At 37.5% G+C, this 22,814-nt stretch overlaps 7 protein-coding genes across 10 annotated transcripts in view; 6 read left to right on the top strand and 1 right to left on the bottom strand.

The window, feature by feature from the left end:
* Positions 1-22,814, bottom strand: part of LOC133849524 (leucine-rich repeat-containing protein 15) — a 63,675-nt gene that overhangs the window by 39,473 nt on the left and 1,388 nt on the right. The window contains exon 1 of one of the 2 annotated variants that reach the window (XM_062285670.1): positions 7,452-7,480. The exons of the other annotated variant lie outside the window; for it this stretch is intronic. Within the exon in view, the coding sequence (XP_062141654.1) occupies positions 7,452-7,465 (14 nt within the window). The 5' untranslated portion in view covers positions 7,466-7,480. Of the gene's footprint in view, positions 1-7,451; positions 7,481-22,814 lie in introns of those variants that run through there. 2 annotated transcript variants of the gene reach the window in all.
* On the top strand, positions 9,113-10,696 carry LOC133849585 (chitinase-like protein Idgf1). The gene is made up of 2 exons (XM_062285769.1): positions 9,113-9,843; positions 9,905-10,696. Exons 1-2 carry the CDS (start codon positions 9,183-9,185, stop codon positions 10,561-10,563), a joined length of 1,320 nt encoding a protein of 439 aa, XP_062141753.1. The 5' UTR covers positions 9,113-9,182; the 3' UTR covers positions 10,564-10,696.
* LOC133849594 (chitinase-like protein Idgf2) lies at positions 10,788-12,752 on the top strand. The gene is made up of 3 exons (XM_062285782.1): positions 10,788-11,381; positions 11,444-11,929; positions 11,990-12,752. The coding sequence occupies exons 1-3, from the start codon at positions 11,249-11,251 to the stop codon at positions 12,688-12,690; spliced, it is 1,320 nt and encodes a 439-aa protein (XP_062141766.1). The 5' UTR covers positions 10,788-11,248; the 3' UTR covers positions 12,691-12,752.
* On the top strand, positions 13,083-14,770 carry LOC133849603 (chitinase-like protein Idgf2). The gene is made up of 3 exons (XM_062285789.1): positions 13,083-13,336; positions 13,395-13,907; positions 13,968-14,770. The coding sequence occupies exons 1-3, from the start codon at positions 13,228-13,230 to the stop codon at positions 14,648-14,650; spliced, it is 1,305 nt and encodes a 434-aa protein (XP_062141773.1). The 5' UTR covers positions 13,083-13,227; the 3' UTR covers positions 14,651-14,770.
* On the top strand, positions 14,901-18,543 carry LOC133849553 (chitinase-like protein Idgf2). Of its 3 annotated transcripts, none has more exons than XM_062285733.1 (3): positions 14,901-15,073; positions 17,178-17,735; positions 17,800-18,543. In XM_062285733.1, the coding sequence occupies exons 1-3, from the start codon at positions 14,959-14,961 to the stop codon at positions 18,459-18,461; spliced, it is 1,335 nt and encodes a 444-aa protein (XP_062141717.1). In that variant the 5' UTR covers positions 14,901-14,958; the 3' UTR covers positions 18,462-18,543. The 3 variants fall into 3 exon arrangements, with proteins under 3 accessions (XP_062141717.1, XP_062141708.1, XP_062141700.1); XM_062285724.1 differs by lacking the exons at positions 17,178-17,735; positions 17,800-18,543 and adding exons at positions 15,139-15,696; positions 15,758-16,455 and having other exon boundaries at positions 14,907-15,073; XM_062285716.1 differs by lacking the exon at positions 14,901-15,073 and adding an exon at positions 16,944-17,114.
* LOC133849543 (chitinase-like protein Idgf2) lies at positions 18,972-20,548 on the top strand. The gene is made up of 3 exons (XM_062285704.1): positions 18,972-19,133; positions 19,195-19,752; positions 19,812-20,548. The coding sequence occupies exons 1-3, from the start codon at positions 19,001-19,003 to the stop codon at positions 20,465-20,467; spliced, it is 1,347 nt and encodes a 448-aa protein (XP_062141688.1). The 5' UTR covers positions 18,972-19,000; the 3' UTR covers positions 20,468-20,548.
* LOC133849535 (chitinase-like protein Idgf2) lies at positions 21,206-22,788 on the top strand. The gene is made up of 3 exons (XM_062285691.1): positions 21,206-21,375; positions 21,442-21,990; positions 22,047-22,788. Exons 1-3 carry the CDS (start codon positions 21,267-21,269, stop codon positions 22,736-22,738), a joined length of 1,350 nt encoding a protein of 449 aa, XP_062141675.1. The 5' UTR covers positions 21,206-21,266; the 3' UTR covers positions 22,739-22,788.

The raw sequence follows: 22,814 nt of genomic DNA, 5'->3' as shown, positions 1-22,814 counted from the left end.
ATTTGCATGCAACGATTTTTGGCCGGAGAATGGAGGCAAATGGCTGTGGCCATTGCCTGAATTGAGTTGTATTGGAAACTAGATTTTATGAATGTAATTACAGCAATGTCCTTTGACATTTAACGATAGCAATACTCTACCCTAAAATAGCCAACAAATAAATTATGCACGCACTCGCAGTGTAATTTATTTAGCCATAAATAGATTAATTCAAATCACTTCCCAATTTTAAATGACATTTACAGCAAAGCAATTTTTTGTTTTTGTGGTCTTAACTCAATTATCATAAATCTGAGATACAGGAATCATTTAAAATGTGATTACGTTATAAAGAAAAAACAGCAAAAAGAAATCAGCACATCAATGGTCAATTATGCAGACAAATTGCAAAAGGAAGAAAAATTCCAACAGCTCGAGACTGAACATAACATAAAGTATTGACTGCGATATTGATAAGAAAAAGTAATCGAAATTCAGAGGCGAGCCGAAGTAGCGGATGTGGGGAACAGCATCACAAGCCTTGGGGCAATACCACCAAACTGCATTCCAAATCAACAACAGAAGCTAACAAAACATGCATCAAACTCATCCACATCCTCATCAGCAGAAGCAGAAGCAGAGGCTGAGGCAGAAGCAGAGGCTGCGACGTCGATGAAGTAAACAACGGAGGCAACTTTAACATGGCGCAAAGTAGCAGTGGAAAATGGACTACGATGAGATGATGATGATGATGATGATGGGACGGAGGCCTGCCCAGACGTGGCTTGCTCTCGCCTCTGCCTAAGTCACAAACTGTTCCAGCAGCAACTATTACAACAACAACAACAACAACAACTACAACCAGATTCAACGCTTATTACTTACCAAACAACTCTGGCAGCTCGTAATGAACTTGAGGCATTTGATTGACTCGCGTCGCGGCAGCAACAGCGGCAGCGACTTCGCCATGTTGCAATGAAAAATTGCAGCAACTGTTGAGGCTATGAATGAATGATGAATGCCATTCCCGGTCTCGGTCTCAAGAAGCCAAGCGAGCTCTGCTCTGCTGCGGCAACATGGAAGCCCCGGTCGCTGAGCAATATCTAAATGTGAATTTTATGGATTTTATACAAGGTGAACAACGAGATGGCACAGTGGTTAAAAAAACTGCATAAATCAATGCAAAATGTTTAGTTAGTACATAAACTAATGAATTAAAGGCAATTGCTGGATAAACTTATATCGAAGTAAGTAAGTATCGAAGTATAATAGATTTTTAAATGAACACTGAAAAACACCAGCTTAAAAGTTGTGTCATGAAAACAAGAGTTACCGGAATCATAAAAAATTGGGTTCTAATTTTAAAGGAAAGGAAATCCAACATTTTAAGAAACAAGAACAAAATTATTTTTTGAAGGTCTTAAAGTGCAATCTTCTTTTCAATCTTGAATATAACAATCTTGAATCAAGACTTTAATCTTAATATAAGATCTTTTTAATTTTAAAATGCAAATTTATTCTTCATGCCAGTCTAAGATAGGAGGTCCTAGGTGCAAATGCTGCACGAATCGATAATATAAATATTTCGTTTGTAGAATGATTAACAAACATAAAACCGAATGAAAATGAAGGCGTATTAAATAAGTAAAATAGTAAAATAATAAATATATAGTAATAAAAAAAGCAATGAAATAAAATATAAAATGTAATATTTTTTTTAAATCTTATACTAAGATTTTTGGTCATAAAACTATGAGAACTTCATATGTTATTTATAAGAACTTGGGTCTTATATCAAATGTTCTTTCTATACCAAAATTTATAGCACTAAGACCAAAATCATGATTTTAGAACCCTTTTTGTTCTATGAAAGTACCAGAGATGAGTGAAAAATGAAGGTTAAAGCTAACTGTTAAGAGTTTCTGCGCCACTGTGCAGAGACGTAGTCGAGGATGTGGCCAAAGTTCTGCGACGCGTAATCCTTGGTGTGTCTTGGGCTCATGTACAAATACTCCTACATACGAATATACAATATGGGCGATAAACATATTTTTATATAAATGTGTATCAAAATATACAGACATACATACATACATATATATATAAGAGTATATGAAGTATACGTATGTGCAGCATGAAAGAGCTTTAGGCGCGGCACAGCTATTCAACGGCAGCGACAGCGACAGCAACAGCGACAGCGACAGCGGCAGATGGCAGCTGAAAGATGGAAAGATACAACTGCGGGTATATGGCGAAAGGAGGTAGAAAGAGGACAACAACGACGACGACGACTTTGGCAACGGTTTTCAAGTAGGTTGCCAAGAGAGGTGAACAGAGTGAACGGAGAACGGAATACGGAGAGCGAACACAAACGACGCTGAAGTGCAGGCAGGCAGAGGCATTGTGCATAATTTCGTATACGTTTTGTGAATTTGTAATTTCAAAATTATTATTGTCAGGGTTGCAAAAGGAGGAGTCGAAGATGTTGCACGCGTTCAACTTGATGGCGTTGATGGAACTCAGATTGGCAAACAAAGCAACAACACAACAACACAAGAAATCTCTGCTCTTGCTTCTTACTTGTTGTTGTTGTTGTTGTTGTTGGCCAGAAACAACTTTCGTCTGATTGGAGAAGCGTCTGCGCGCTGTGTTGTTTTCGATTTGATTCGCTGTGAGAAGACATTAAGCGCAGCACAAAGCGAGAAACTTCAGACGTTTTGCTTGAGTTTCTCACGAAATGGATTTGGCCAAAACGTAAACCATTCTCACATGTCTGATTCGTATGCATGTGTATGTGTGTGTGTATTCACGTTCAATTTCCGCCAATCTCACCCACAGTTCACATTTCCTTTGACCAAGTTTTCACCATCACCACCACCACCGCCACCACTCTCCAATTCCAATTCTCGCACGCAGCGACCCATTAAATGTGCTTTTGACCATTTTTCCGCCGCGCTTGCGGTTATTTAAACGAGTGAACTCACATGGCCTGCCAGCCTCCAACACTGAGTTCATTCTTATTTTAGCTCGATGCACAAATACCCTGCAAAAGGATTCTTTGTTTTGAAAAAAGAGAAAATCACAAATTTAATTAGTTTAGTTTCATAAGCCGATCGTTGGGGATTTTGCAAACTATGTGATGACAGTTTATCGTTAATATTATTTACGCTGCCAGACACACACACACACGCACACGTACACTAATATTCTCTTTTTTTATGAAATTTATATAAAAATATATATGAATACCTCTGGCGGAGTTGTTGATTTACACGCAAACCCAATAGCCGAGCGCACCCGCGCCTCAAACTCTCAACCGAGAACTGAACTCAACTCAACTGTTTACTCATGTAAATAATTAAGCAAAATAATGGTGCAGCATCAACAACAAAACGCAAAAAGGACCTTCGTTATGCGGCACTGATTTTTTCCATCATCATGAAATACATATGCGAATGTGTGTGAGTGTGTGTGCGAGTGTGTTTGGTGTGTATCAACAAAAGATAAAGTGATGTCCATTGTTTGCCCTTTTTGGCTGTAAGCACGCGTCGCCACATACCCTACATCACCCCCTCTTCAGCCTCTTCCTTCATATCCAACTCGACCTCATCTCTTTCCGCATTTTTCACTTGCGTGTCCGCGTCGACGTGTGAAAAAAATGGTCAGATTTATTTTTCATATTGTTAAGCAGACACAAACAAACACAAAAAAAAAAATTGAAATAAATAAAATTAAGCACAAACATATTCTCATGTATTTTTCAATCAATTTATTGGGCGTAAACATTTTAATTGAGAGTTTGAATATTATTTGCCATTGCGGAAGAATAAATGTCGGTTGTTAAAAGCATGAATTTAGCAGAAAAGATGTGAAGAAATACTACGAAATTTCAAACATGTCATTTATCAAATATTTATAACTTTTAATATGTGCCAGAATATACGTATATATAAAACGAATACTTAAATATTCCTTCATAGACAACATCTTTATATTTTACACGACAACTTGTCTTCGTTGCCACCACGAAAATAAGCGCCAAGTTATTGTCTATTTACCTCAGCGCAAACAACATTTGCCAGCTGAAAAGTAAATTCTAAATGAATTATTGGATCCATTAGCAAAATCCATTTACACAAATTTAATGCAAAAGCCGTTTCTGTTCTGCAAGGCAGAAAAACTTTACACACTTCGTTAAACTTTTTGGCATTGGCTAAGTTCTTAAGGGTCTGGAGGAGATTGGGGTCGTTTTTTTGTTTCCTCAACGTTCCAGGATTCGGCATTTGTACTACTTGGGAGGGGCGAAAACAAAACTTAACAATTAAAAAACAAGAAATAGTATCTATGCTTGAAGTAGCAACGATCATTATACCCTTAGAAAGTAAAAGTTTAATTCAAAATGCAAAGAAGAAATATTTGTAAACTCAATGTAAAGAGAATATACAATGTTTTATTCAACGGCTTGCTTGATTTGTGACAAAAGCAGCATACTTTTCAGGAAGTGTATAATAAGGCAGTAAAGAAAACATTTCGAGATTTACGCATTATGCGTAAAGGGTTGCTACTCAAGTTCTAGAACTGTTTTTAGTCTGCGGCCCCGTCATTTGCATAGAAAAATAGAAAATAGAAAATAGACATTGCGAGTGGCGAGGTCTTGGTCTGTCCGTAATATTGGCCTGTAGCGTATAAGATTTTCCTTTTGTGGGAATCTTTGGGGTTGGTTCGAGTGGGGAAAATATTATTTTAATTTTGGCTGGGTTAAGTGGAACTAAGTTATAAGTCGTTGCTCCATTTTGAATGACGAAGAATGGGTGATGCATACGAGTATAAGGGCTTATTGGAAATAAATAAAAATAAGTTTATTGCTTATTTTACTCATAAAAGGATTCAACAATGAAAGCAACTTTAATTTACTTCTCTGTGTAATAATTTACACAGAGATTCATATTGGAAATTAACCGCGGCAGTTGGCGTCACAGCAATGGCGACTTTTTAATTTATTTACAAACCACTTAATTTGTTGTTATTCTGTTTTAATTACATTTTACATGCGGCGTTAAATATGAAATTAAAAATGCATTCGCGTTCAATTTTCTCATCTCACCGTTTTTTATGAGAATACTATATAATGGAAGCCGCTGCCCTTAATGCATTCATGTTTAAAACTAACAAAAGTTGTATAAAAATGCGCAATATGTGTGATTATATATTTTATATGTATTCATTCGTTTAATTTATATTATACATTCATTACCGTCGATACCCATTAAAAATAAATAATGGAGAAGCAGACTGTAGACAATGATTCCATAATTTAAATATTTTTGATCAATTCAAAAGTAGAGAAATGTAGAATTGTGAGGTATATAGTCATCAGTAAACTGGTTTTGTTTTTATAACAAAGCATATAAAAAATATATTTTCATTTGTACATATTTGCAATAATATTTACTTACATTATTCAACTCTTCTTTTTATTTGAACTTGCAATGTGTCTCAACCATTAATTTATAATTTAAAATGCACAAAGAAACAATAACATGTTAATACTGTTATCGTTTTATTAACAATTCATATTAAAAAAAATATCATGCATTTATATTTTGTTATTGTCGTTTATCGTTTATATGGCACTTTGTTGTCGATATTGATTTCCAACGGCAAAAAAGCGCACTGATATAATAATAACAATGGCCAACTGTCGCTTGTGTGACGCCAGTAAGGTTTCTTCTCTCTGACACTTGAGCGCCTTCCCGGGGTTCTGGTTCTGGTGAGTCGAATCAAAATCAAAACTGTAAGAATAACCCGGGCTAACCCAATAAGAAGTCACTCGGTTAGCTGCAACTGGCTGGTAACCCGAGACCAAGGACTGAGACATCAGCAAATTGAGCAGAAAACCAGAAGGCGCCAGTGCTCGAGCCAGTCGATGGTCAATGTGGAACCCTTGTGCTTGCTGGCTGGTATTTTGACACTTGCCACCGCTTGTAAACAACAGTTATTTAGGCTTATAATGAATATGAGCAACAGCACGAAGGTCACACCGAAAGCAGAGTCCTTCAAGCTCGATGACATGTGGCGCCAAAGAATCAGCGAATCAGAGAGAGAGAGAGCGAGAGAAATGGGGAATCGGAGATTCGCAGTACAAAACCTCAAACCAATTTCCGTTACTGGAATTGTCCAATGTTGGACATCATTTTCTTCACAGCTTTCCACTCGAGAAGATAGACTGTAGACAACCGAAAAAAATGCAGAAAGTTTTCTTTGATGCAACCTCTAATGAAGACAACAAATTGTTGCTACCTAATGAATGACAGAATCCCTCCTCGCTACCCAAAGTCTGTAAGGAAAAGCACTTTGGCTCATTAAAAAATTAAATTTAAATAATTCTCTTTTTACAACATACTCTATTACGAAATATTTACATTAGGAGTTCAATTTCCAATATGCAACAACGGATTATAATCCAATATACTTTTAGAAACTTGAGTAAGTTGCAGTAATAGTCTTTAAAAGAAAAAAATGTATTCAAAATATACAATTTTTGTTAGAAAAGAAAGCATTTTTTTGAGAGTATTTTGAATTCGTAAAGTTTTCGTAATTTTCAATTATTTGTCTGTACGTTTCCCTTGCGCTTAAGTCAACAAACATTTTTAATTTATTTTTCAAACGTCGCTTTGATACCCGCACGCCGCATTAACACCCTCCTCATTCATCTCATCGACTCGACTTTCGGCTGACGGACTGCCGCTCGGCCCTTGGCTGATAATTTGATATGCCTTTTGGCTTATGGAAGTCTGAGGGGGTCGGTTAGCCGTGAGGGGGGAGGGCTTTAATTTTATTTGCACAAAAATGCGCATCAATTTTAAGGAACGTTTTCATGTCACAACGTCACAACGAATTTTTGTTTCCTTTTCGTTTTTTTTTTGTTGGTTGTGGCCAGAGTAAATAAAATTCATTATGAATTTCTAATTATAGCACCGGACTAAAGCAAGCGACAAAAAACCCCTCAAAAAAGTTTACATTTTTACTGTATTTTTTCCCCGTTTTTTTTCAACTATTGAAGAAGAGAAAATGTCAAGCCGCGTTTGACAATGATGAATTTGCTAAGGGGAGAAAAAGCCCTCAAAAAGACAGAAGAAAACTCTGCTGATAAACTGATTAAGCACATCAATTGGGTTGAACACTCTCTAATGGCAATTGTTTTGCGCAAAGTGAATTTTCTTTTGTATCTTTGCATTGCATTGGAAGGGAGCCAAAACATCGAAGCAACTTTGCTGCTGGATTTCTAATTACAAATAAGTAAAAAGGCAAATGGTTTTGCGGTTTTGTGCACCTGCTACCCACAAAAGCATAGATAATTATGAAAAGGTGAATGGCAAGAATGGCGAGAATGGAGACGGGGCAGGAGCCCCAAATTGGTAAAGGTATTTATTTAAATTATTATTGGACTTAATTATGCCATGTTGGCTTACCTGAGGGGAGGCATCAGCAGAAAGAAACAAAGAAAGCGACGTGAATAGAAGAAGCCAAACTAAAGTGCCGCAGAACTTTGCAGCAAATTATGAGAATGAAACACACAAAAACAAAGCAGACGAGAGATGAGAGATGAGAACTGTGAAGTGAAAAGGAAAATCTAATTGAAGAGAATTTTATAAGAATGCATAATGAAAATATTATAGTAATTATGAGATTGCTGAAATTATTGATTTTCCACTTGAAACATATCACATTTCTAGTCAAGAATATCAGTTCTATTCCAGCCACGAGTCACATTAAACACACATTCGAAGATGTATTATTATGTTTGCTTAGAAACAATATCAAGAGTAAATATCATCGACAAAACTACAGTCCATTAGTGAATGATATGAATGAGATATGTTTTGTGTACTAAGAGTGACAGATTTTGTGGATTTGCTACCAGTTTTATGTTTCTCATATTTGCTTGACCTATTTTGGGTTTCACACAAAGTCAAAGCCAAAAGTGCCGCGACAGACATTCAATCTAAATCCAAATGCTCGACTGTGTTTAACTTACAGCACAGCAACACCAGAAATTCCAGATGATATAAATCAAGAAAACAATGGGAAGCACAGATAGTTGTTATACAAAGTGAAGTACCTCTGTGTCGCTATGTAATACATCAGGGAACATTACAGATTAACTGTGCGCCTTCTCGCACTCAGGACACGCCTTTCGCCATTGTCATTGTCATTGTCCTCTTGTCCCCCCATTGTCAACACTAAGCAGCGTGTGAGGATTATTCGTGTATGGCATTCTGGCATTCTCTATTTCGGGGCCAGATAAATAATGCTCGCATGTCTTTTGTATAATTGGTGGTGTCACATGCGATTCGCATCCTTCTCATCCTTGCGTATCCACTCACACGCACACACACACACGACACTAATGCGTGTTGCCAAAATGTGGCATTGTTGTGACCGTTTTGTGATTAGGATTCGCTACTTGGTGAGTGAGCCCACAAAATACAATATTTTTAACGTATTTGTTTCGGGTATTTAATGCTTCAATTGATTTTTAATTTAATGCCAGCTGCTGTGCAACGTTTTTCTGCTTTTTCGGCCTGAAAAGCCCAGCAGGTTACCTTCTGTCTTCCAAAGTCTTGGAAGACAACTTGCTGATCATTGAGATCTCATGATGCGCAACGAGGCGTCACACTGTGAATCACAAAGCAAAGTACTCGTAAACAACTATGAGTCTAATAATTGAGCTACTCAACAAGCAACTGATTTCGATTGCCCGTCATGCTAAAGGTTAACAAAAATAATGACATAATGAGTTGTACAATGTGGTTGAGGCTCACTCTGAGCCACAGCACAAAGTACTCGTAAAAATAAGCAATTGGCAATAATTCACAACATTTTAAAACTGTTTTGCAATTAATATTTTGACTCACTGTTGGAACAACGGATGTAAATAAGAAAAAAAACATTTCCAGTGAAATACGAATAACTCGGAACTACTCTGAAGAATAATAAATAAAAAAATAACACCAGTCAAACGATTAGCAGCAACTGGCAAGGTGAGATAAGCTTTGCAATCGTACGTAAATGGGAATGAAAGCTTTTTAAGATGCGACTGTGAGAATCTGAGAATGTGCTCGACGTTAGACAGTTTCAATTAAACACTCATTAAGTCCGCACGTTTCAACATTTAGTACGCGTCGTATTAATCGCTCAATATGAAGCTGTTCTTGCTGCTTTGTGTGCTTGGCATTCACAGCTTATCACTCGTTCAAGGCGAAACCAAGCTCGTGTGTTACTATGACTCGAGCGCGTTTTTGCGTCAGGGTCTGGCCAAACTTGATGTCGCCAATCTGGAGGTCGCCCTGCAGTTTTGTACGCATTTGGTCTACGGATATGCGGGCATAAATCGTGAAACCTTTGAGCTGCAGAGCTTAAATGTCGATATCGATATGTTCCATTATGGAGATATTACGAAATTGCGTGCTAGATTCCCCCGTCTGAAGATCCTTTTGAGTGTCGGTGGTGATCATGACTTGGATGCATCCGAGTCAAACAAATATCTTAATCTGCTCGAAGCAAATGCCACTACGCAACAAAATTTCATCGATAGCAGCATGATCTTATTGCGTAGCAATAAATTCGATGGCTTGGACTTGGCCTTCCAGTTGCCCAAGAATAAGCCACGCAAAGTTCACGGCACCCTTGGCACTTACTGGAAGAGTTTTAAGAAGCTATTCACCGGCAATTATATCGTCGATATCAACGCTGAGGTGCACAAGGAACAGTACACAGAACTTGTCTCAAAGCTGAGCAGAGCATTGAAAAGCGTGGATCTATCGCTGACCATGACTGTTTTGCCCAATGTCAACTCAACTTGTAAGTCATTGCTAATTGCCTGACGTAATACGTATTAATCCAAATCATTTACGCACTTTAGGGTATTTCGATGTGCCCAAGATTGTCAATCATTTCGACTTTATTAACCTGGCTGCCTTCGATTTCCTGACTCCGCTGCGCAATCCGGAAGAAGCTGACTACAGTGCTCCCATTTTCTTCTTGGACGAGCAAAATCGTCTGCCCCATTTGAATATCGAATACCAGTTGAACTATTGGCAACAAAATCATTGCCCAACCAACAAGCTCAACTTAGGCATTGCCTCCTACGGCCGTGCCTGGAAACTGTCCACAGACTCTGGCGTAAGTGGCGCTCCAGTGGTACCTAGTACTCAGGGCGCAGCACCTGGTGGACTTCAAATTGCCAGCACTGAAGGATTGCTGAGTTGGCCAGAAATCTGCTCGAAAATTTCGCAGAATGCAACAGCTGCCTATCGTGGACACAATGCCCCAATACGCAAGACCACCGATCTCACATCGAAATATGGCAACTATGCATTCCGCCCGGCTGATGAGGATGGCGAGCACGGACTATGGGTTAGCTACGATGATCCTGACTTTGCAGGCATCAAGGCTGACTACGCTAAGCGCAGAGGTCTGGGCGGTGTTGCTTTGTTCGATCTGAGCTATGACGACTTCCGTGGACTTTGCACGGGAAACAAATTCCCCATACTTCGTTCCATTAAATCTTTCCTGCCCTAATATATAGAGTGGACATGCATTTCTCTACTAGTTTTACTAAATACACAATTTGACATGTAAATATTTCAGAAACGACTTTAAAGCCTCTACTTCCATAATAAACTGATTGCAAAAGCAATTAATTTTAAATAAAGCCCTGACATGATTCCACTGCTCTCTTCTCTGAATGAGATTATGATATTTCCTACAGAAGCTTTTAAAAAACGTCACCAGCAAAAGCTTAGATCGTATGCCGATTAACTTCTTCTGTGATTTAAATATAAGCTTGAGTTCATTCAAACATTTCATTCATACACGCTTGAATGGTGTAGCTGTAAGAAAGAGAATGTCACTCAAGATTAAGATTGAATATTTAGTTCTTTCCTTAAGTCTACTTTGGCGGTGTTGCTAATTTGATCTTTGATTTGATGTCTACCATAAATACTACCCCTAACTAATAACCTGAGAATAATACCTTCTAATTTATCCTGAGCACCCTGATCCAAAACTAGAACTACACCAGTTTCATTTAATATTTTGAGAACCGATTTATGAGAATCTTGACTTGACTTGACTCTCTTTTATCGCTTCAAATACCTTAGCCAGCAAAAGCTTTGCTATATTTTCGTTTTAGATTCTTTTATGAATCAAGATTAAACTTTAGTCACGCTCGAGTAGTTTAACTGAAAGGAACAGAATCGACAATATGATGAAACTCGAATATTTTATTCTTCTTCTAAGTCTGCATATAATTGTTGCATATGCCGATCATGAAGTCGTACCTGAACACGTACCCAGAGTAGTGTGTTTTTATGATACGATAAGTTCTTTGCGTGAAGGTATTTAAAATAACGTTCTAATTGGATTCAAGAACATTTGATCGATACAAAAATCTTTACAGGTCCAGCAAAGCTTACCAATGCGCTCTTACAAATACCTCTGATCAATTGCACTCATTTGGTTTATGGCTATGTGGGAATACGAGGAGACAACTATGAAGTGAAGATTCTAAATGAAGATTTTGATATTAAACAAAATCAGTTTGGCAATGTGACGTCGTTTAAGAGCAAATATCCGCACTTGAAAATTTTATTGAGTGTAGGCGGAGATCGTGACATCGATGAGGCGTATCCAAATAAATACATGGATCTACTTGACGGAGGATTAGAGAAGCAGATACAATTTATCGAGTCAGCGTATGCGCTTGTTAAAAAGTACGGATTTGATGGTCTTGACTTAGCTTATCAGTTTCCACGGAGCATGCCTGCGAATATTTTGAAACGCAAGGAACAATTTAATGATTTTATTCAATATTTGGCGCGTTTAAGATTCAGAATTAATGGATTACTGCTAACTCTAACTATGCTACCAAGAGTGAACCCCAACTGTAAGTAATACCCCAAGATCGTTTTGATGTAAGCACTATTAATTGTTCTACTTTTCATAGGGTATATACACGCCATTGGAATTGATAGTAATCTTAACTTTGTAAATTTGGGCACATATGACTTCTTCACACCCACACAAAATCCCCACGAAGCGGACTACACAGCACCACTTTATCACAATTCCACTCAGAATAGAGAGAAATTCATGAATGTCGACAACCAGGTGCGTTATTGGGAAAGCCGGCCTTTTAGTCATCGTAATTTAAACATGGGATTTGGTATTTATGGAAACGCTTGGGCGACAACTCACAAATCTGGTACAACTGGCGAACCCATCGTACAACATACGAATGGTCCTGCTCAAGGAGATTTATTTTCCCGAAAAGATGGTGTTGTTAGCTATTCTGAAATATGCAATATACTGCAACGCGGTTATGGTAAAAATTATTATAATTCATCACTAGCCGCTAGCTTTGCATACAATCAAACACTTGACGCTGAACACGAAGGATTCTGGTTAACCTACGATAATTTAGTTACTCTTGCTAACAAAGCGAGATATGCGAGTAGATACATTGGCGGTGTGGCTATATTCAACCTTGGATTTGATGACTTTCAAGGCTACTGCAATGAAGAAAAGTTTTTAATATTAAATCACATAAGATCATATTTGCTACATCCTGAGCAACCGGATCCCAAGCTTGAACTACATCAGCTTCCCCGACCCAAACTGCAACATTCTCTATTAACCACATTGTAAAGAGCTCTTATCAATAATTGTTGTCAACTATGTCAAATAAAGTGACAGTAGATTATCAATATACTTTATATTTATATTATATATTATTTGTTTGCTCAATTTGTGAACGAATTAGGTGTATATTTAATTCATAAAAGACAATCTACAGTGGGAAAAAAGAATAGTAAGAATTTTCGAATTCTTCAAAAAATGTAAATTTATTATCTGGGCAAAGTCATTTAGTAGCTTAATTAAGAGAGCTAATATATATTTATAAGTTGAATGTTTTTGCATAATTATAACTTTATAACCAAACCTAAGTTTCCAAAGCTTCTTTTAATTAACAACTTAATTGAATTCCTCTCTTTCTCTTAATCTTAGGCTAGATATGTAGACGAATTCCAAGCTCACGCAAAAGCTTAGATCGTTTGCTAGTTAGCACTTTTGTCATCTGTTGTACATATTAGGCTTTGATTTGGAATTGAAGTTCAGTTCTCTTCGAATTGATCAGAGATTCGGTCTTGAATGTTCAAGTGAATCTCAATTTCAATTCAAAGTATGCATCGTTTAGCTGTTTGTATTTTGCTTGCGAGTCTTTGCTCTACAGTCATTAGCAATGAGTCTAGAGTCGTGTGTTATTACAATTCAGAAAGTTCTTTACGCAAAGGTAAGTCATGAAGTCAACTTATAAATATTATCTTTATCCGATACTTTTATTATCAAAGGCTCTGGAAAACTGACCAAAAATGACTTGCTCTTCTCTGCTCCCTATTGTACACATTTGGTGTATGGCTATGTGGGAATAAGTGGCGACAACTACCAAGTGAACAGCCTGAATGAAGGTCTGGACATTAAGAGAAAACATTTGACTGAAGTAACGTCCATTAAGAGCGAATATCCAGGCTTGAAAGTGCTACTGAGTGTAGGCGGAGATCGTGATATTGATGCGAAGCAGCCTAATAAATATATCGAACTTCTCGAAGCAGGACAAGAAAAGCAGAAAGAATTTATTCAGTCAGCTCACTTGTTCGCTAAGAATTTTGGTTTCGATGGCCTTGATCTAGCATATCAATTCCCACGGAACCAACCGTGGAACAAAGAAGGAATAGAAAAACTGAAACCAAATACAGAGCAGCTTAAGGAACAGTTTGCAACGCTCGTTCAGAACCTAAAGGAAACGTTGCAAAATGATGAATTGATCTTAAGTGTGACTGTGCTGCCGAATGTCAACTCCACATGTAACACCCAAATATCTTATTGAAATAAGAAAAGTGTCACTTATAAATTCTTTTTCGTAGGGTATTTTGATATTCCTGCACTTGACAAGGACGTAGACTTTGTGAATCTGGCCGCCTTTGATTTCATCACCCCCCAACGGAATCCCCACGAAACTGATTACTCGGCTCCACTTTACCATATCGCAACCCAGAATCGACTACCGCACTTTAACGTTGACTTCCAGGTGCAATATTGGAAGCAGCAAGGATTTCCCTCAAATAAGTTAAACTTGGGATTTGGCATTTATGGAAATACATGGAGACTAACCTACGAATCAGGTGAAAGTGGCGTACCTATCGTTTATCATGCCAAGGGTCCTGCTCCGGGAGGTCCATATACCCAAAAAGATGGTGTGGCTAGCTATCCGGAGATATGCACCTTGCTGCACAATGCACTTCTCTATAAAGATTCGACGACAAAAGAGGATCAGGAGGCGTACGGTAACTACGTTCACTATTCCCCATTCGAACCTAACACTGAAGGCGTCTGGGTAAGCTACGACAACATTTATGCCCTTGTCAGCAAGGCAAGGTATGCCAAGAACCATGTAGGAGGTGTGGCTATATTTGATCTCGGATACGATGATTACCAGGACGGATGCAATGCGGGAATGTTTCCAATAATGCAGTTTATAAGGGTAAATTTTTTGAGTGAGAATGCGACCTATCCAGAAATTGATCTAGCTAGAATACCAATTTGGTAACTGAATCTTGATTGCCGATTTGCTAATAAAATTTCTGAAAATTATATAATTCTAATATATTTCTTCGAATTACCCATACGCTATTAGTTTTTTCTTTGAACTTGTGTTTTTGATTGCAATTTAAATAATGAACAGAACGCAGCAAATGAAAGCTGGTTAGATATGATAATTAATCTAACAGCGAAAGTATATAAATATATATGTATATACATATTGAAATTCGCACAAATATTTAAAAGCTATAAGATTTAAGAACTCAATTCAGTTCGATTTTGATTACTCGACGTTGCGGTCGTCTAGCTTTAAGAATGGAAAATTCGATAAAAGTGCTCGCACTGATTTTGTTGTTGCCATTACTTTATGTCCCTGCAAATGGGCATAAAATAGTGTGTTATTATGACTCAGCAAGCTCTTTACGTGAACGTAAGTTTTCATCAAAAATTTCTGTAATTAATTTATAATCAAACAATAATATAATTGTATTGTAGATCCAAACCAGTTGACAACTTCAAACTTGGCTCTCGCCCTACGATTCTGTACGCATTTGATTTATGGCTATGCGGGAATACGAGCTGACAACTATCAAGCACACAGCTTAAATGAACAACTGGATGTTCAACAGCATCAATTCTCTGAAGTGACCGCCTTAAAACGTCACTATCCAGGTCTGAAAGTACTGCTGAGTGTGGGAGGTGATCACGACATCGATGGAGAGCATCCAAATAAATACATCGAACTACTTGAAGGCGGATACGATAAGCAGATAGAATTTATAAAATCAGCTCACTCGTTGGTCAAGAACTACGGATTCGATGGCCTTGATCTTGCCTATCAGTTTCCCAAGAATAAGCCCAGGAAAGTTCACTCACTTCTTGGTAAGGCTTGGAAAGCAGTTAAGAAGTTAGGCACTGGCGATTTTATTGTGGATCCTAAAGCAGAGCAGCATAAGAATCAATTCACATCGCTTATCCGTAGTGCGAGCGATAAACTTCGCCAAGATGGTTTTCTCTTAAGCTTGACTGTGCTTCCAAATGTCAACTCGACCTGTAAGTTCACAAATATTTATATATTTCTCGCTGCAAATTGATATTGTATGTTGTTATACAGGGTATTTTGATGTTCCGGTGATCAATGACCTCGTTGATTTTGTTAATATTGCCGCATTTGACTTTGTAACTCCCGAACGCAACCCTGAAGAAGCGGACTACACAGCTCCGCTTTTTAAGGACGAATCCCATGAGCGATTGTCTCATTATAATGCTGATTTTCAAACGCAATATTGGCTGGATCAAAGATTTGATGAGAAAAAAATCATCTTAGGTATACCCAGCTACGGAAATGCTTGGAAACTAACCAAAGATTCCGGAGAAACTGGAAAGCCCATTGTGTCGAAGACGAATGGTCCTGCTCCGCCAGGTCCCTATTTGAATAAAGCTGGAGTACGCAGCTTACCAGAAATATGTTTGCTGCTAGAGAGTCCAAACAAACCCGTTACGAAAGCTGATCTTTTGACTGGCGAGGTTAACAAATATGGCAGCTATGTGTTAAGTTCAAAGGATTTAAATACTGAAAGAATCTGGGTTGGCTATGACAATTTAGATACTGTTAAATTCAAAACAGCCTTCTCCGTTAGATACTTGGGCGGCATAGCTCTTTTCGATCTAGGTAGTGACGACTTTCAAGGATCATGCTTTAATGAAAAGTTCCCCATACTGCACACAATAATACAACAAGTTCAGGGACAATATCCAATTGATCCAATTGTTTAATGTGTGCAAGCGTGTATACCAAACTAAACTGTTTATTCTTAAAAGAGTACGTTTGAGTGGCCTTTTCAAAATATTTTATGTATGTTTATTTCAAAAATAAAAAAAAAATTAAATGTGAAAAGTGTACTTCTTTAATTGCTACAATAAATGGTGATCAGCCAATAAAGCAGCTCTCCCTAAGCAAATTCCTAATTACATCTAAAATATATGTATATTGATCTTGTATCCATAAAAAAATCAATAAAAAACGCTTCAGTTGAGGGTAAGTAATTGTGCCCATTGATCAACGAAAAAAAGTTATATTTTCAACCCTTAAACTCTATGGGTAGCGAATTTAATTAAATTAGTATTATATTTTGATTATGTCAGATTTTTGTCGGTGCTTTTGCGTTATATCCAAATTTGTATAATGAAAACAACGCAACAACAGAAAGCTAGTTAGATATGATAATTAAATCAAAACCAGTATTTTGAAAGTTACGGTATTTTATACATTTATTAAAAGCAATACGATTTAAGAAATTAATTCAATAAGATTTTGTTTACTCGACGTTACAGTCGTATAGCTTTCAGAATGGCAAATACGCTTCAAGTGTTCATATTATTTTTGTTAATACATTTACTTTATGTCCCTGCAAATGGGCAAGATCATAAGATAGTGTGTTATTATGACTCAGCAAGCACTTTACGTGAGCGTAAGTTATCTTCAAAATATTATGTAATTAATCAACAATTACCAAATGATATTATTGTACTAGCTCCAAGCCAGTTGACGACTTCAAACTTAGCTCTCGCCCTACGATTCTGTACCCATTTGATTTACGGCTATGCGGGAATACGAGCTGACAATTTTCTAGCACATAGTTTAAACGAAGAACTGGACATTAACCAACATCAGTTCACTGAAGTGACTGCCTTAAAACGCCACTATCCAAACTTAAAGGTACTACTGAGTGTGGGAGGTGATCACGACATCGATGGAGACCATCCAAACAAATACATTGAGCTACTTGAAGGGGGAATCGAGAAACAAACAGAATTTATAAAGTCAGCTCATTCTTTAGTCAAGAACTACGGATTTGATGGTCTTGATCTAGCCTATCAGTTTCCCAAGAACAAGCCCAAGAAAGTGCACACAGGCCTTGCAATGATTTGGAAAAGTTTTAAGAAAATATTTACAGGCGATTTTATTGTGGATCCTGATGCAGATCAGCACAAAAATCAATTCACATCGCTTGTCCGTAGTGTGAAAGATAAACTGCACCAAGATGGGTTTCTGTTAACCTTGACTGTGCTTCCCAATGTCAACTCAACTTGTAAGGACTCAAATATTTACACATTTCTCATTGAATATTGTTAAAAGAATTATTATTTGTGCAGGGTATTTCGATGTTCCGGTGCTTAATAACTTTGTTGATTTTGTTAATATTGCTGCATTTGACTTTGTAACTCCCGAACGCAACCCTGAAGAAGCGGACTACACAGCTCCGCTATTCAACGAGGAATCACAAGAGAGATTGTCTCATTATAACGCAGATTTTCAAGCGCAATATTGGCTGCACCAAGGATTCGATAATAAGAAAATCAACTTGGGAATACCTAGCTACGGAAATGCTTGGAAACTGACCGAAGATTCCGGAGAAACTGGAAAACCAATTGTGTCGAAGACGAATGGTCCTGCTCCGCCAGGACCCTATTTGAAAAAGGAAGGTGTACGCAGCTTACCAGAAATATGTTTAATGTTAGCGCATTCAAACAAACCCATTATGAAAGATGATCTTTTGACCAGCAAGATTAACAAATATGGCAGCTATGTCATAAGTGCAAAGGATTCAAACACTGAGAGAATCTGGGTTAGCTACGATAATTTTGATGCTGTGAGTTTCAAAACTGCCTACTCCAAAATTTATTTGGGAGGTGTTGCTCTTTTCGATCTAGGCTACGATGACTTCCAAGGATCATGCTTTAATGAAAAGTTTCCCATACTGCACACAATAAAACAACAAGTTGTGGTAATAACCAAAATTGATCCCATTATATAATTCAATAGTAATACGAGTACATGTAAATACACCCCTACACTATTTTTTGTATAATAATAAAAAGGCTAAACAGCCAAATAAGCAGCTCTATCTTGATATATTTGTGTTTGCATCTTAATGATAAGTAGATGTCGTAGGCAAAAATAAATAAAAATCAATCAGTTATTAATGTGAGCAGCTCTGAAATATCCGGTAAGCATATTAAGGGAATACTTAACTATTTAAATCAAGAAAAATGTACTTTCTTGTGACTATTACAAATGATAATAATACATTTAATATTACTTTCTTAAAATGAATAGCACAAATTTGTATGTTAGAAAAGTTTAAGAAAACGAAAACAGTAATAAAGTACATCATTTGATTAATGATTTAAATTACGAATTCCGGTTTGCTAAATCATCTCGACTTGTTTTTTAAGCTGTTTGTGCTGATTTGATATTGTCATCATATACGCTAGTTTTGCATGCATCTGCATTTGGTTTCCTATAAATAGGGCTTCGATTTAAATTTCAATTTAGTTGGAATTCGATTAGTCAATGCAAAAGTCGTGTGAATTAAGGACTTTTCTAAGCACCATGAAAGTGTTAGCTTTAATTTTGTTGCTCCCGTGTCTTTATGCAGAAGACGAATTCTATCGTGATCGAAATTTAGTGTGCTTTTACAATTCAGGTGAAAACAAATTGCATTTATTTAAAACAGCTAATTAATCACTTATTCCATATTTAATCAGATGGAGTCAAGTTACCGATTAAAGACTTAACTCTTGCTGTGCAGTTCTGCACGCATTTGATATATGGCTATGCAGGAATTCGTGGTGACAACTACGAGGCACACAGCTTAAATGAAGAGCTAGACATTAAAAAGAATCATTTTACTGAAGTCACGTCATTAAAAAGCAAATATCCTAAGCTTAAAGTGCTACTGAGTGTGGGCGGTGATCGTGATATCGATGAAAAGCATCCGAATAAATACATTGAACTACTTGAGGCAGGAAGTGAGAGTCAAAAAGGTTTTGCCAAATCGGCTTTGTCGTTAGTTAAGACTTACGGATTCGATGGTCTTGATTTGGCTTATCAGTTTCCCAAAAACAAACCCAAGCAAGTGCACTCCACATTGGGAGCGGCTTTGGAAAGTGTCAAAAAGTTCTTCACTGGCGATTCTGTTGTGGATCCTAATGCAGAAAAGCACAAGGAAGAATTTATATCGATTGCTCGCGAAGTTAAGGATGTCCTGCACCCTAATGGCTTTCTGCTAAGCTTGACTGTGCTACCTAATGTTAACTCCACTTGTAAGTACAATAGAATTGTTTTTAATTAAACAAAATAATTGAAAAGTATTTCTGCGTAGGGTACTTTGATATTCCGAAGCTGAACGGTCTCGTTGACTTTGTAAATCTTGCCACCTTTGACTTCTTAACTCCCGAGCGAAATCCCGAAGAAGCGGACTACACTGCGTCTCTTATCGGACTGACATCACAGGATCGATTGCCACATTTAAATGTTCTTTTTCAAACTGACTACTGGATGAAAGAATTTCCTGTCACAAAAATCAATTTGGGTATTCCAGCCTATGGAAATGCATGGAAACTAACTGAAGAATCGGGTAATACTGGCAAACCTATTGTACAACACACAAATGGTCCTGCTCCAGCAGGTCCTTACACAAAGAAAGCTGGTCTTCTCAGCTACACAGAAATATGCACGATGTTGGCAAATGTAGAAGATGAAATTGAGAAGGATGTTCAGTCGCCAATAGAGGCTGCGAATTTTGGAAATTACGCTTACAGGCCAGCAAAGGGTTCTGGACATGACGGTATCTGGATTAGCTATGATGACTTGGATACCATACAACATAAGGCAATGCATGCTGATCCATTATTAGGAGGTGTCGCTCTCTTTAATCTGGAGTACGATGACTTTGGAGGAGTGTGCTCTGGCAAAAAGTTCCCAGTACTGCGCACTATAAGAAAAGAATTGGGACTGCCTTTGAAATGGCAGGACTAAAAATTGAATGTATAAATTGTATTACATAAAATTATTTGTTTATTTTAAATAAACCAATAAAATCACCTCTAATATGCAAGAACTCTATAGCTTTTATTACTATCAGCATGTTCTGTTCCGTTTGCCGTTTCGCTTTAAGATCTATTTTTTTTTTGTCTATTTGAAATAACACGTTCCATAGAAACAAATATTGATAACTGTTACTTAAAGAAAGTCGACAATATTAATTAAATAAAGCGTCAAAATAAACAAAACAGGTTATTAAATTAACACACATATGGATGTTAATTAGAATGTCTGTCGTGCTGCGCAAAAATAATTTATTCTGAGAATATTTGAAGGCATGTCCAGTGCTCTAATGAAGATAATATAAATCGAAAGTAAGAATATCGTATATCTAATGAGTATAATCTAAATTAAAAGTAAGATTATCAGCAAATACGTTTTGAAAACCATCTATTTGATTATAATGTAAGTATAACGAAATTGCAAACAAATTCTTAGTCATCAGTAATATCTTAATTCAACATTAAGAGATGCCAAACTTATTATTTAAATACATGCAACGGTTGTTTCAGTACTGAGGGATAACTTGAATTCTCTCGACTTGTTCTATATTTATCTTAATGAGTATGTGCTAATGTATATTTGCTTTCGTTATCGTCATAAACAAAGCTTGTTTTGCAGTTGAGTACATTTGTTATCAGATAAATTCCGCTGCGCTTTCAATTTTCACTTTAGTCTCATTTTGATTAGTCAACGTAACAGTCGACATAAAAGTTAACTTCAACTTATCAGTATGAAAGTGCTAGCTTTACTTTTGGCACTGCCATGCATTTTTGGCTATGTCACAAAGGACGAACCAAATTTGGTGTGCTTCTACAATTCCGAAAGTTTATTACGTGAAGGTGAGCATAAATATTTAAAATATAAAGGATATAATTAATAATAATTCCTGAACTTCATTATCCTAGATCGAGGCCAGTTGTCTAATAAAGTTTTGGAACTTGGTCTGCAGTTCTGTTCGCATTTGATTTATGGCTATGCAGGAATACGAGGTGCCACCTATGAAGCCTACAGTTTGAATGAAAATCTGGACATTAAGCAACATCAATTTACTGAAGTGACCGCACTAAAACGCAAATATCCTAAGCTCAAGGTCCTGCTGAGTGTGGGCGGTGATCGCGATCCTCAAAATGATAGATACATCGAGCTGCTCGAAGGAGGAAAGGCGCGTCAAGCAGGTTTTATCCAGTCGGCTTTCGCTCTGGTGAAGAACTATGGATTCGATGGACTTGATCTATCATATCAATTTCCACGCAACAAGCCCAGAAAAGTTCACTCAGCCATTGGAAACTTTTTTAAATCTCTTAAGAAGCCATTCACAGGCGATTTCGTTGTAGATCCTGATGCTAATAAGCACAAGGATCAGTTTACGACGTTTGCTCGTGACATCAAGGATACGCTATATCCTGGCGGATTTCTGCTAAGTTTGACCGTGCTGCCCAATGTCAATTCATCTTGTAAGCACAAAAAAAAATGAAATTTATGAAAATTTACTAAGGATCTCCTCTTTCAGGGTACTTTGATGTTCCTGCATTAAACAAGATCGTTGATATTGTGAATCTGGCCGCCTTTGATTTCCTCACACCCGAACGCAATCCTGAGGAAGCGGACTACACAGCCTCACTACATAATCCGGAAGCTCAGAATCGTTTGAACCATTATAACGTTGATTTTCAGGCACAATATTGGCTAAACCGTGGTTTTGCCCCCAACAAAATCAATTTGGGAGTTGCCAGCTATGGCAACGCTTGGAAACTAACCAGTGGATCAGGTACAACTGGCACTCCCGTCGTTTCAGACACAGAGGGTCCCGCACCACCAGGTCCATATACGAGGAAGGCTGGTCTGCTCAGCTTTGCGGAAGTTTGCTCTCAACTGATCAATCCAGAGAACCATGTTAAAAAGGACGATCAGTCGGCGTTGCACCGCACTGCTTTCGGGAATTACGCTTTCCGTCCAGCAACGGGACGTGAAGCAGGCATCTGGATTAGTTACGATGATTTGGATACCATCTCCCACAAGACAAACTATGCTAAAACCAATCTGGGAGGTGTTGCTCTATTCGATCTGGGCTATGATGACTTTGGTGGCTTGTGCAGTGGCGATCAATACCCAGTACTGCGCACCATCAAATATCGTTTGGGAGCTGGTTCGCTCGTCCCAGGAACCAACAAAACGACTTCTCGGAATAATCGTAGACATTAAATAAGATACGACTTGGATTTTAAATTCACAATAAAAACAAAACAACAAAATATACATAAAAGTCAACTCAATAAAT

The sequence above is a fragment of the Drosophila sulfurigaster genome, chromosome 2L (assembly GCF_023558435.1).
Source record: "Drosophila sulfurigaster albostrigata strain 15112-1811.04 chromosome 2L, ASM2355843v2, whole genome shotgun sequence".
Classification (NCBI taxonomy): domain Eukaryota; kingdom Metazoa; phylum Arthropoda; class Insecta; order Diptera; family Drosophilidae; genus Drosophila; species Drosophila sulfurigaster.
This window is presented reverse-complemented; position numbering and strand designations above follow the sequence as displayed.

Excerpts from the sequence above, each read along its gene's own strand:
- LOC133849585 (XM_062285769.1), top strand. The coding sequence starts at position 9,183 with ATGAAGCTGTTCTTGCTGCTTTGTGTGCTTGGCATTCACAGCTTATCA. Across the intron at positions 9,844-9,904 it reads GCCCAATGTCAACTCAACTT|GGTATTTCGATGTGCCCAAG; the intron begins GTAAGTCATTGC and ends TACGCACTTTAG.
- LOC133849594 (XM_062285782.1), top strand. The coding sequence starts at position 11,249 with ATGATGAAACTCGAATATTTTATTCTTCTTCTAAGTCTGCATATAATT. Across the intron at positions 11,382-11,443 it reads GATAAGTTCTTTGCGTGAAG|GTCCAGCAAAGCTTACCAAT; the intron begins GTATTTAAAATA and ends AAATCTTTACAG. Across the intron at positions 11,930-11,989 it reads ACCAAGAGTGAACCCCAACT|GGTATATACACGCCATTGGA; the intron begins GTAAGTAATACC and ends TACTTTTCATAG.
- LOC133849603 (XM_062285789.1), top strand. The coding sequence starts at position 13,228 with ATGCATCGTTTAGCTGTTTGTATTTTGCTTGCGAGTCTTTGCTCTACA. Across the intron at positions 13,337-13,394 it reads AGAAAGTTCTTTACGCAAAG|GCTCTGGAAAACTGACCAAA; the intron begins GTAAGTCATGAA and ends TTATTATCAAAG. Across the intron at positions 13,908-13,967 it reads GCCGAATGTCAACTCCACAT|GGTATTTTGATATTCCTGCA; the intron begins GTAACACCCAAA and ends TCTTTTTCGTAG.
- LOC133849553 (XM_062285716.1), top strand. The coding sequence starts at position 16,994 with ATGGCAAATACGCTTCAAGTGTTCATATTATTTTTGTTAATACATTTA. Across the intron at positions 17,115-17,177 it reads AGCAAGCACTTTACGTGAGC|CTCCAAGCCAGTTGACGACT; the intron begins GTAAGTTATCTT and ends TTATTGTACTAG. Across the intron at positions 17,736-17,799 it reads TCCCAATGTCAACTCAACTT|GGTATTTCGATGTTCCGGTG; the intron begins GTAAGGACTCAA and ends TTATTTGTGCAG.
- LOC133849543 (XM_062285704.1), top strand. The coding sequence starts at position 19,001 with ATGCAAAAGTCGTGTGAATTAAGGACTTTTCTAAGCACCATGAAAGTG. Across the intron at positions 19,134-19,194 it reads AGTGTGCTTTTACAATTCAG|ATGGAGTCAAGTTACCGATT; the intron begins GTGAAAACAAAT and ends ATATTTAATCAG. Across the intron at positions 19,753-19,811 it reads ACCTAATGTTAACTCCACTT|GGTACTTTGATATTCCGAAG; the intron begins GTAAGTACAATA and ends ATTTCTGCGTAG.
- LOC133849535 (XM_062285691.1), top strand. The coding sequence starts at position 21,267 with ATGAAAGTGCTAGCTTTACTTTTGGCACTGCCATGCATTTTTGGCTAT. Across the intron at positions 21,376-21,441 it reads CGAAAGTTTATTACGTGAAG|ATCGAGGCCAGTTGTCTAAT; the intron begins GTGAGCATAAAT and ends TCATTATCCTAG. Across the intron at positions 21,991-22,046 it reads GCCCAATGTCAATTCATCTT|GGTACTTTGATGTTCCTGCA; the intron begins GTAAGCACAAAA and ends CTCCTCTTTCAG.